This window comes from Trachypithecus francoisi, unplaced genomic scaffold, assembly GCF_009764315.1.
Source record: "Trachypithecus francoisi isolate TF-2019V2 unplaced genomic scaffold, Tfra_2.0 Lachesis_group18, whole genome shotgun sequence".
NCBI classification, from domain to species: domain Eukaryota; kingdom Metazoa; phylum Chordata; class Mammalia; order Primates; family Cercopithecidae; genus Trachypithecus; species Trachypithecus francoisi.
The window spans coordinates 37145217-37158480 of NW_022681463.1; the positions used below are offsets into that span (position 1 = coordinate 37145217).

Below are 13264 nucleotides of genomic sequence, written 5' to 3' on the forward strand. Positions count from 1 at the left end.
CCCTGTCTCTTCCTCCTTGGCAAAAACCCCAACTCTGGATAAACCAAACTACTCATCTACTTCCTGCCTGAATCTCCACAGCTAAATATTGATAAGAAAAATACACACCTACATTAATTAATCTTACCTTGCATTAGAAACCACAGACCTGGAAAAGGAACTCAACAATATATAGCAATCTGCTACATATACCTAGTAAATTTGCTTTCTCACTTTTCAAAATTACTGCTTTATTCTCCTGTTTCCTCAAATCTGTAACCCACCTCCCTTCTCGTTTTCACCTAATAACCTCACCCCATATTTAATGACAAAAGATAAGCAGCTGAAATAGTTGGAACATGAATTTCCTCATTGTACCATCCACAGATCTTCCAACCCCTTTGTATTCGTTCACACACCTCTTGCTTTCCCTTCTGTTGCAAAAGAAGACAAACCCTCACTCTTGTATAAGCCAAAATCTCCTTTTGTGCTTTGAATCCCTTTCCCCTCTTGACTTGTTAGGGACTTTGCTGCCTATCGCTGTAATACCCCCATCACTATTCCTCCATCACTAATATCCTCTCTTTATCATTCCCATTGGCATTCCTAACTGTGGTCTCATTTTTATGCTCTCTCCTTTACAGCAAAACGTGAAAGAATTGTCTGTATTTTCTGACTTCACTTCTTCATCTTTCATTGTCTCTCAACCTCCAGTCAGATTTCCATCCCCAACATTCACTGAAACAGTGCTTGTCGGTAGCTGATCACAGTGACTTCCAAGCAGTTAAATCCCATAGTCACATCTCAGTGCACATCAAACTCAATCTCTCATCAATATTTTACTTATCTGGCCGCTGCCTCTCTCTTGAAAAACTTCCTTGCCTGGACTTCTGTGATATCATATTCTCCTTTCCTACATCACAGGACCCCTCCTTGTCAATTTCCTCTGCTGGTTGCTCTTCCTTTTCCTTTGCTTGCTGGAATGCCTTTTCACCAGCTATTTTGTCGGTTCATGGGATCTCCTCTAGTCCTATGGCTTTATATACCCATATCTTTTATGCCAGTGACTGAAAACCTGCTGTGCTGAACTTGTCCACCTAAAAATGGGCTTGGCATCACAAATTTAGCATAGCTAAAACAGAATTCTTGATTTTTACCTTGTGTGAAATCTGCTTTTCTTGTCTTTGCCACTTCAGTATATGATAACAACAACTACTGAGTTGCTCACAACCACTTTGTAGATTGGGGAGATAATATTTAACCTTTGTTGTGGGAGCAAATACATGAAAAATACTGATTGTCTTTTTTTTTTTTTTTTTTTTTTGAGATGGTGTTTTGCTCTTGTTGCCCAGGCTGGGGTGCAATGGCGCGATCTCGACTCACTGCAACCTCTGCCTACTGGGTTCAAGTGATTCTCCTGCGTCAGCCTCCCAAGTATTACAGGCATGCACCACCACAACCCACTAATTTTGTATTTCTAGTAGAGATGGGGTTTCTCCATGTTAGCCAGTCTGGTCTCAAAACTCCCGACCTAAGGTGATCCACCCACCTCGGCCTCCCACAGTGCTGGGATTACAGGAGTGAGCCACCATGCCTGGCCTACTGATTGCTTTTAAATTTTTTTTTTTTTTTTAATGGAAAGGGAGGCAGAGCATCTTGAATCCTCTCATATAATGTGCACACTTTTATGTCTTGAGCATTGGCTTTTATCCATTTTCAGATGAATTCATAACTTATAAAAAATAACTTACTACTATAAAAGTAGATACCAGTAGATAACTTCCTTTTTTACCTGAGCTTCCTAATTTGGGGCATATAGTACTTCTAGGAATATTGCAGGGATATGGGGGGTGTGTGTGTGTGTGTTTGGGGGAAGTTACAGAATAGATAAGGCAGTAATTTCTTGGTTTGGGATTTTTGTGTTCTTAAAAGATTTCATGACATAAAGATGAAATTAAAACATATATAAATATATTATGGTCTGGACTTGCAAATCACATGAATTTTTAAGAAAAAAAAAATAGAGCCTGCAAATAAAGTTCAAGTTTGTCTGCCATTTGAGACTCTGACCAGGAATGCTTTATAGATAAGCGTTCACTCCTGGCTGCTGGTAGGACCACTTTGAAAGAAGACTTTGAAACACTACGGTTCTCTTTTTTTTTTTTTTTTAATGAATCTTGTCAAACCAGTTGAAATGAATGATTTAGAATTAAGTTTCTCCAAGAAGAAGTTTAAATCAATTCCAAATTATCTTTTAGTTTTCTTGGGTTAGTGTTCATAATCAAGGGAGAACCAGAATGTTCAGAAAGCCGGACTGAGACCGGAGAACTCTTTGTAATGAGACTCAAATGATTACCTGCCCGTCATGAATAGCCACGCGTCTATTATTTCTTTGAGAGTGGGGGCCCCTTTCAAATTAACGAATACTCAGTAGCATCCTTTTAAGTCAGACATAGAGCAGCACAAGCATTTTCTCCAAGAAAAGTGGTTTGTGTTGGTACTGCGTCTTCATTCTCCCTCTACTTATTCTGCTTTCCCTTGACCTTCTAGTCTTCCAGTTCCTAGTGCAGAAGGGTTCTACACTTTACTATTAGAATAGGGAAATAGAAAATGGCTATGAAATGTTCTGAGTCCCACCGTGAAGATAACATGTAAATCAAGTGAAAGACTATATTTTTCTGTGCTGTTTTTGTTTGTATTGTTAAATTTGTGCTATTTGAAAAAATATTAAATCATTATTTCCTTCTGAAAACTTTCTCAACTAGTTGAATGTTAATACTGTCTTAATAGCAGTTAATCATTCAACAAACCTTTGTTGAGTACCTGCTAAGTACCAAGCTATCTTCTAGGCACTAAAGGTTTCGTTATGAATGAGAGTAAAGAAGTTCTTGCTCTCATGGAGTTTCATTCTGATAAGGGAGATAGATAATAAATATGTAAACACACATATAATATCAGATATTAATGCTGTGGAGAAAACCAAAACAATGTCTCTTTTCTTTTTTTCCTCCTGATAAAACTACTACAAACAGTCAAAACACTCAGTTAACCCTGAGCAAGCTACCTACTTTCTTCATGCCTTTGTTTTCTTATTTGTAAAGCACATTTATGCTGTTTACCTCACCAAGTTGTGGTATTTTTAAAAGGAGAGATGGAAAAGGGTTGGGGCAGTGAAAGATGCATGTGAAAGCCCTTTGTAAAATATGACTATAGGCCAGGTTTGGTGGCTTACGCCTGTAATCCCAGCACTTTGGGAGGCCAAGGCAGGCGGATCACCTGAGGTCAAGAGTTTGAGACCAACCTGATCAATATGGTGAAACGCCATCTCTACTAAAAATACAAAAGTGAGCTGGCGTGGTGGCGGGCGCCTGTGGTCCCAGCTACTCAGGAGGCTGAGACAGGAGAATTGCTTGACCCAGGAGGCAGAGGTTGCAGTGAGCCTAGATGGTGCCCCTGTACTCCAGCGTGGGTGAAAGAGTGAGACTCCGTCTCAAAAAAAAAAAAAAAAAAAAGGAGGGGGTGCTGTAAATGTAAGGCATTATTATTTGTGCTTGTTTAAATGGAGGCTGGAGTCAAAGATTTGTATAGTTGGTGTATCTCAGTAATTCTGCATTGTTTGCTGTTTAGATTATAAACTACTGGAGAGTGGAATTCATGCCTTTTGGGTTGTTTTAGCTTTCATTACTGTTTGCTTTTAGGGAATTTCTAGTAAAATATCAATACTTAATAGTTGCTGTTACTCTGTAACACAGTGGAATGAATTGAGAAAAGGATTCAGTCATCAGATGGATGATTGTGCTAAATGATATTTTCAAAAACCTAATCCTGTGGTTCCATAATGTTAAAATAGAAGAGTTTGAGCAAAATTGTCCCAGCCTTAGTGGAACAAAAAGCATTTTGTTTTTGGCATGAGTTCTGTGGTTTAGGTACAAAATAAAGCATTTTATGTCAAAAACTTCAGTCTCCATGATCCGGTATCTCAGCTAGTATCTCTCTCAAACATGTGTAAAAAGCAAAGTGCCAACAGAAGCAGTGTTTTTAAAAGCCCTAGATACATCCCTTCTTAAACACCCACTCTGCTATAATCTAGAGAAGCAGTTTTCTCTAAACAAAACCATTTGGTCTTCTAATTATGACTGTTGTCCTGTACTAAAAGTGATTTTTTTTTTTTTCAAAGGTACGTCAGCCTGTCATATGTATCAACAACCATGTATTTTGTTCGATTTGTATTGATTTGTGGTTGAAGAATAATAGCCAGTGTCCAGCTTGCAGAGTCCCCATCACTCCTGAAAATCCTTGCAAAGAAATTATAGGTAAGGGACTGTTTTATATACACATAGGAATAGGTTTGAAACAATCTCCAAATAATATATATTTTGGGAAGATTGAAACAGACTATTTTCAGTGATGCTATTTGGCCAACATAGTACTGAGTGGATGAGTAATTTGTGTAATGTGTATGTGGAGCAACTGGAGCACAAGGCACTGAGAGGTGCTAAGAGGAGTAACCCTGAGAGCCTCACGGAGCTTACTGAACCAAAAGAAAAGCAGCAAGTGCTAAGGGCCTCCCAAAAAGCTCAGAGAGTTCAGGCAAGAAACTTCAGCTAAGAACATTGAGAAGGACTTCATAAGGTAGGTGGCCTTTAAGCTGGACATTTAAATTTAAGGATGGATAACATTTCAACTGGTGGAAATTAAGGAGGGCATTTCCTGCAGGGAGAATAGCACGTACTAAAGTTTACACACAGGAAAACACAAAGCATGTTTTTAGAAATGATCAGTAGTCTACTTTGGGTTCGACTACTGAAATAAGACAGAAGGTAAATTGAGACTTTAGTGTAGAGAACCTTGAATGACAGCTAAATCAGGGACTTGCTGAAGGACTGAGAAGAAGGGTGAATCCGGCATGATGGTTTTGAGCATGATGGTATGATCCAAAATGTGCTTTACGAATATTACTCGTGGTAATACATAGGTTGGACTATAGGAATAGACAGGATGTGAGTAGGTCTGGTAGGCGGCTTTTGCCTAGGTGATAGAATATGTAAGTGGATTAAGGGTAAAAAATAAATTCTGTGTAACACTAATATTGGTGGGGAAGGAGGGGAGTAAAACTTGAACTACAGGATCCTTGAAAAAGAAAACTTCTAAAGAGCCTTTTCAGAGTTTGGTCTTTATTCTACTCATATAAGTTATTTATTTTAGGTTGTAAAAATTAAAATGATTTCTACTTGTTTTTGCTTTAGGAAAAATTGAAAGTGAATCTATAATTAGCCAAGTAGAAAACATTTTTCAGAAAACTTAAGAAGTCATTGTTTATAGTCCCAAGTTAGGGAAAATGGACTTAAATTAAGATTTTTTTTTTTTTTTTTGAGACTGAGTTTCGCTCTTGTTGCCCAGGCTGGAGTGCAATGGCGTGATCTCGGCTCACCACAAACTGCCTCGTGGGTTCAAGTGATTCTCCTCCCTCAGCCTCCCGAGTAGCTGGGATTATAGGCATGCACCACCACGCCCGGCTAATTTTGTATTTTTAGTAGAGATGGGATTTCTCCATGTTGGTCAGGCTGGTCTCGAACTCCCGACCTCAGGTGATCTGCCCGCCTTGGCCTCCCAAAGTGCTGGGAATTACAGGCGTGAGCCCCTGTGCCCGGCCAAGATTTTTACAAAGCAAATAGAAAGGAATATATTTGCTGCAGAGCAAAAGAACTGGTAGTACTTAGCAAATAAGAGATATGAAGGAACAATCAGAGTTGGCTCTTGGTACCTGGGTGAAGTCTGGTAGAGGACTAGTTCTCTGCTGTGTTGCATGCTACAGGGTTAACCTCTGTTTTATTTTTTTTATTATTATTTTTTTTTAACCTGCTGAATTTCACCAAGGAGTCAAGTCTTTTCTTGCAGAATATGAACTCTGATGATCTGAATATTTTCCCCTAGCTTTTCTTCTCATCCCATATCCTACCTTTATTCATTCATACCTAAGTGGTATTTCATAAATTCTCTCAAGGAAAATAGTTCATCTCTTTTTGCATTTGGATAGAACATCCTGAAAAAGAACATCTGTAAAATGCCTTTGCTATTATTATAATGCTAAGAAGTACAAAGAAGGTAACCAGAGCATCAGTGAAGAGCTCTCAGGAAGATTCATTGTGAGTGCATTTGTAACAAGTCATGACATATAGTTAATGCCATGACTTACAGTCCATTGTAACTAGGCTGTTAGAATCCGTGAAAAGACACATTAAATTAATCTACATACACAGGTATATAGCAGTAATACTTTTTTTTTTTTTTTTTTGAAACGGAGTCTTACTTTGTCGCCCAGGCTGGAGTGCAGTGGTGCAATCTCGGCTCACTGCAAGCTCTGCCTCCCAGGTTCATGCCATTCTCCTGCCTCAGCCTCCTGAGTAGCTGGGACTACAAGTGCCCACCACCACACCCAGCTAATTTTTGTGTGTGTGTGTATTTTTAGTGGAGATGGGATTTCACTGTAGCCAGGATGGTGTCGATCTCCTGGCCTCGTGATCCGCCTGCCTCAGCCTCTCAAAGTGCTGGGATTACAGGTGTGAGCCACCGCACCTGGCCAGTAATAAATTTTTATATAATCTGTTGGTTAAATGTAAATATAATAATTAGTTTTATTTTATTATTTAAATATAGTCTAGTTTTCAGAATTTGAAGTAGTCCAAATATGATAATATATAGCCCTTTCCTTTGCTGAGTTTGCTGTGATAAGATATATAAATATGTAAACACAGTATGAATGTATTACTGAAGATATTTCTTATGGTGTTATTTGATGTATTTTTTTTTCCTTAGGATTAGGATAGAGAAAAAGCCTAGATGTTAGCCCCAAGTGTGTATGAAAGGGGAAGGGTAGATACGAAGCTAGGAAGCTATATAAAACAGTATGAAAAAGGATCATTTTCATTCTTCCCGAATCAGAACGAAAAATTAGGATTTTTTTTTTCCTATAGGAGGAACAAGTGAAAGTGAACCTACGCTAAGCCACACAGTCAGGAAGCATCTTCGGAAAACTAGACTTGAATTACTACACAAAGAGTATGAGGTAAACGATAATTAAAGTTTAAAATTATATTAGCAGTGAATTCAAGGTAAAAACTGACCTACCTCACACCCCAGACTTCTTAGAGTAAATATCCAATGAAACTTAGTTTTAAAAGCTTATAAAAAAAATTTGATAAATGCTTTTTCTTTTTTCCTTTTGAAAAATAGAAGAAAGAGATTTTTTGTTTTTTTTTTTTTCTTTAAGTACCAAGGAAGAGGGGAATGGGATTCCAGAAAAAAGGAACATTTGGAAGCATTTCTTTCTTTTTTTTTTTTTTAAGTTAAAATTTGTATATCTACAGACGTCATTTTTATTTGCTTCCTCAAGAAGTTGGGAGAAAAAGGAAATCTCCTTGTGAAAGCCAGTCCAACCTCTACAGTCATCAGTTGCTTCTGCCCATGAAATTACGGATGATTATAAGCCTGATCAATGCTAGTAAAGTAAATACTATACCTTATGTCAACTGCCAGCACAGAGATTTTAGTGTGAAACGTGCTATTTCCTAATTATTGTCTAAGGTGAATGAACAGGATGATTGAACATGGTGATGCTATTTTTACAAATAAATTCATGCTAATAGAATACACACACTTTTGAATAGTACACATTAAGCCCAGTTGTCATTTTATATGTTGACTACAGAAGGAGATATTATTGATCCCCTCTTTTGACTCAAAATGTCTTTCAGTTTAACTGTATATGTGGAAGCTACTTCAACTGCCTCAAAAATTTTTGGAATGCAGTGGGGCATAAATACATGATTAAATAAATGTTTATTCATATATGTGTTCCCCACATATATGAATTTGCTTGTTTTATAAAAATGCTATTTAAGTTGAAATGTATTGCAATTTAAAATAGTAAGTAATACTATCTGTGTGTCATTTAATGCTAAAATGTATTTTTATATAATGAATATCATACTCAGATAGTAAACAAATTAATCCTTTGGAAGATCACTTGAGCTACTTGGGAGTTTATTTTCTAACAGAATTTTTAAAAACCTCAATTTAAGGTTACATATTTATTATAGATGAATAAATGGCATCATAGTAAGAAGTTCTAACCCAAATGTTTAGTAACTGGTTTTAAGATAATAAACAGTTCCAGAGTGGGAAAGCTAATACTTGAAATAGTACCAGTAGTAATTGAAGAACCAGAATCCAGAAAAGTTAAAAATTCAAAATTAACTACAGATATTATTCTGAAATGAAAAGTAGAAGGAAATGATAGATGGTTTCACTCATACTTCAAAAATAGAAGTGAAAATATCAAACAAAACCCTAACGATTATCTTTTTCTTTTGTGAGACAGTCTCACTGTCACCCAGGCTGGTATGCAAATGGTGTGATCTCAGCTCACTGCAACCTCTGCCTCCTGGGGTCAAGCAATTCTCCTGCCTCAGCCTCTCAAGTAGCTGGGACTACAGGTGCCTGCCACCACACTCAGCTAATTTTTTATATTTTTAGTAGAGGTGAGGTTTCACCATGTTGGCCAGGCTGGTCCTGAACTCCTGACCTCAGCTGGCCCACCCTCCTTGGCCTCCCAAAGTGCTGGAATTACAGGCGTGATCATCTTGATAACTCTGTACAGTCAGCCCACCATATCCAAGGGTTCATCATCTGTGGATTCAAACAACCAAGATTGAAAATTTAAAAAAAAAATATATAAATAATGCAGTTTAACAACTATTTGTATGACATTTACATTGTATTAGTTATTATAAATAGAGCCAATTTAAAATGTATGGAAGGATGTACATAGGTTATATGCAAATACACCACTAGCCATTTTCCATCAGGAACTTGAGCATCCATGGATTTTGGTATCCCTTAGGGTCCTCGAACCAATCCCCTGTAGATGTGGGGATGAGGTGGGGACAAACTGTACCTTTTTTTTTTTAACCCGGCCCCCCTCAATGTACTTTTAAATTCCCCTCAGTAAAGCAGTTTAATGTTTTTTATTGTTTTTTGTTTTTTTTGAAATGGAATCTACTTCCCTGTTGGAATTCATGTGACTTTTCTTATTTTATGGACGATATCTTAAATAGAATCAAAGGTTTAGCATTTTTAAAAATCACAACTAACATTGAATTAAAATGAAGGCAACATAAATCCCAGTTTTTATCAGTCAGGCCACTTTAAACTGTATGTGACTTTCTCCCTACAAAACTCTTTTGATGTGTAAAGAATCTATGTGTCTACAGAATTTTAAGTACAAAATTCAAACCATGTTGACTTCAGTTTAGCATATGTATGTATGTGTTTAGTGTCTATGCCTACCTCATGACTATGCAATGCTTTTTCAGGACGAAATAGATTGTTTACAGAAAGAAGTAGAAGAGCTTAAGAGTAAAAATCTCAGCTTGGAGTCACAGATCAAAACTATTCTGGATCCTTTAACCTTGATGCAGGGCAACCAAAATGAAGACAGACATCTAGTCACAGATAACCCAACTAAAATTAACCCAGAAACTGTAGCAGAGTGGAAGAAAAAACTCAGAACAGCTAATGAAATCTATGAAAAAGTGAAAGATGATGTGGATAAGCTAAAGGAGGTAAGTTGTGGTTTTTAAAAATCTATTATGGTTGTTTTTAAAATAAGTACCTTCAAAAGCATAAATAGCCGTATTATCTTGACTCATCATCAGATGATGTGTGAGGAAAGGACAGAATCTCTGGATTAGCATTTATATGCAATAAGAAGACTTTTTCTCATTTAAATATCATTAACTGCCAAGAAATACCAGGTGGTTCCATTTGTGACTGTAATTAGAGACTGTAGTGCTGCTTCTTTTTAAGATTGCATCTTCTTCTAGAAGAGTAATGCCAATTTAAAGGATGTGTTTCTGTTTCGTCCTCTTTGTGGTTTGCTGTAGTTTTTTTAAGCTTGTATCAGCGACTTCCCCTGTGTACCTAAAACACATACCCATTTTTGCACCTATGAAGGGAAAAGTTTTGACCTTATCTTTTCTATTGCTATCACTCGCTTATTTTTAAGATTGTAGATAGATAAATAAAGGCTTAGTGACTAATTCCATAACAGCAATAAGCAGCTGCTTTAGAATACTTCGTGCAAAAGAATATTGTGGTTTATGAAACTGGTTCATTTTTTTCAATTATTCTTTGAACAAGATACAGCATGGTGAAAAAGGCAAACCTCTAGGATTTTTCAGCCTAGAAAGGGAGATAAGATCCATGCCATCAGCACTAGATGTTACAGTCAACTCCTACAACGCTGTCTTGACCCAAGTGACCAGCCTTTAGCTTGAGTTCAAGTTTATCCGCAGTGGGGTTCTCTTGTGCTCTATGGAGATGGCTTTGTAGTACTCAGTTCTGCAGTCACATACTCAACTATTTACATTTCCTTAAAATACTGTTCCTCTGTGAAATTTCTAAGTCTTATCTCCCAAAATTATTAATGAGATCCATATGGTATTTTAAAGAAGTTCCCCTGTATGTTGGCTCTGAGGTCCTCAGGTTAAGTAGCAGAGAAATATCTGCAACTTAGATGTTAGATATGAGCTATCTTCCACATATAAAATAAATGTTGTTTGGGTTCAGAAAAGGCCAGGGTGAGGAGAAAAGAGAACCGAGTGCTTTTAGAGAAAATAGAAACTACAGACATAATTGTACTGAGTGTGTTATAAGTGTGTAGGAAGGGGAAGTGTGTAGTTTCTTTGGGTATTGATGGCCAGCGTTAGTACGTTGATTTGTTAGAAAACAAGAGGATGCCAAAAGGAATGCCTACTGGGAAATTACAGTATTTGTCAATTTGCCTTGTTCCCTTTAATTTCCCTGGTTCTTCTTGAGCCATTGGTAAGCATATATGGTCTCCTTTGTAGTTATTAAACTTGTTTAAAGTTTTGGCAGTAAATACTTCTTAGAACATGAGGCTTATAAGGGTGACATGAGGGATGGATGTTAAAGAAGAATACATAAAGCACAGTTAATTTTCCATTGCTCTTGTAACGGTCACATGTTAAATTCAATACTCAAAGCTACCCTGAGACTTCAGAATTATTTGGGATATTGAATAAGTCCATTTTCAATGCCTAGTGATGCTAGTAGGTAATAGGCTATAAACTGGGACATAAGTAAATGAAAAAACATGGATTGCAGAGACAAAAACTAAAGTGTGGAGTGCAAAATAATAACATACTATAAATCAAATACAGGAATACAAAAGATTCAGAATAAAGGACTACTTAGCATGAATGACATGGACTTTTTTTCTGATATTACCTGGACTGGATGAGTTTTGAACCATCACGAGGCCAGTGTCATTACCCAATCAGTGTTGAGAATGCAGAAGAGTTAGCTGAAATATTCATTATTCTTTTAGGTGCAACAGGTAGGCAGAACTCTGCCCTTCATAACTTTTACTCACCTAACCCTCTTGAACTTGAAAATATCTCTGATAGTTGAGGAACTAGCAAGCCTATAATGAGAAGTATTAGAGAGTCAAAGCACTATTGAGAGACTTCGAAATACAGCCATACAGTAGTGATGGGGGCAGGGAGGGGGAAAGGAGATCAAATGAGTTTCTAATTTAAGTTTGTCATCATCATCAAAAAGCATTCACTAAGTGCCTCCCCTTATGGTGCTATGCTTGAGAGCTTAATTCATTGTCTGCATATATGAGGAAGTAAATGGCTTTCCTTATATCTTCAGAGAAGCAGTAATGGTGTTTATCAATCACTTAAAGAATTAACTCTCCACAGTCCTGGTTGGTGTGCATCCATAAAGATAAGCAGATGCTTAGAGCTCAGAGGGAACCTGGATGGGTCTAAGTAAGGGAGTTAGACTTTATGCCCCCAATAATGTTCTCTACCTTATTTCTCCTGTGATCCTTGCGATGCAGCATATGTGGGTAGATAAGTAATACAGTCAGAAGTTCTGGAAATTCATAAAAGTAATGGCCAAATTTTTGAAATACGTTTTTAAGGCTTCTTGGTTTAAACCTTTTTTGGTGACAGTTATTCTTGTGACCCATTCACTTTGAATGTAAATGTTCTAGTCAAAGAATTTCCCTTGCCCAGGTTAGTGAAGTTGGTTTCTAGTCTAGGGAGTGTTATTTTTATTTGTAACACATAAAAGCAGTGAGTAGGGAATTTAAAGGAAGTAGCTTCTAAGAAGACTCTAAAATTTAAGCACTCTAGTTTTCAGTGTGTCCAGAATCAGTGTTGAGCCTCTAGATTTTCTAGCAATTGGTGTCCTGTTAGGTAATTTTTAGGTGTTACGCAATTCAAGAAAGAAAATCATACTTGGAAGGTTTTTGTTTAATCAAAGAACAATTCATGGAATTTATTAGAAAATATTGATCCAGGCCGGGCAAGTGGCTCATACCTGTATTCCTAACACTTTGTGAGGCCGGGGCAGGTGGATCACTTGAGGCCAGGAGTTCAAGACCAGCCTGGCCACTATAGCGAAACCCTGTCTCTACTTAAAATACAAAAATCAGCTGGGCGTGGTGGCACACGCCTGTAGTCCCAGCTCCTCGGGAGGCTGAGACAGGAGAATCATCTGAACCCTGGAGGTGGGGGTTGCAGTGTGCCAAGATCACACGACTACACTGCAGCCTGGGCAACTGAGCCAATACTCTGTTTCAGAAAATATGGATGGATGGGTGGGTGGATGGGTGGGTGGGTGGGTGGATGGATGGATGGATGGATGGATAGATAGATCCAATTTTGAGGGCCCTAGAAGTTGTGAGCCAGAACATTGGAAAGGCCTTTTTGAAGAAAAAAATCAAGTGGTTAAATCATGTTAGATTTGTTATCACTAGAAAAAAATATTTTTAAACAGCACCCCAGAAATCAATTTCATAGCTCATGAATTAACTCTTCAGCATTAGTTTGCCGATACTGCGTGTGGTATAATGTTACCTTGCCTAGAGTATTCAGTTATGTGAAAAAGAAAAAAAATTCCACATATGTTTGCCATTAGTATGGTCCCTTAATGACTGTAAGCTAACTAACATAGCTTCGTTTATTTCCCTGGATAGGAGATTTGCAAAGTGCTTGGGGAATATGGATTTAAAATGCTTAGTAGTATTCACAGTTTCAGAAGTCATTCCCAGTAGTGATTTTAAGTTTCTGAAGGCCATGTTCTACTATTCAGTTTTCTGATAATATTATCACTCTAGAAAATACAGATGGCTCATGTTGTAATTTTTACAAGGCACTTTTGTTTTAGCTTTTGCTTAGTTTCAATTTGT

At 37.4% G+C, this 13264-nt stretch overlaps 1 protein-coding gene across 3 annotated transcripts in view; it reads left to right on the forward strand.

Moving 5' to 3' along the window:
• OBI1 (ORC ubiquitin ligase 1) overlaps nt 1-13264 on the forward strand; it is a 43364-nt gene that overhangs the window by 9173 nt on the left and 20927 nt on the right. For 2 of the 3 annotated variants that reach the window (XM_033177474.1, XM_033177475.1), the window contains exons 2-4: nt 4157-4292; nt 6954-7045; nt 9354-9602. In XM_033177474.1, coding sequence (XP_033033365.1) covers nt 4157-4292; nt 6954-7045; nt 9354-9602 — 477 coding nt within the window. The remainder of the gene's footprint in view (nt 1-4156; nt 4293-6953; nt 7046-9353; nt 9603-13264) is intronic. The other variant, XM_033177476.1, reaches the window with a different exon arrangement.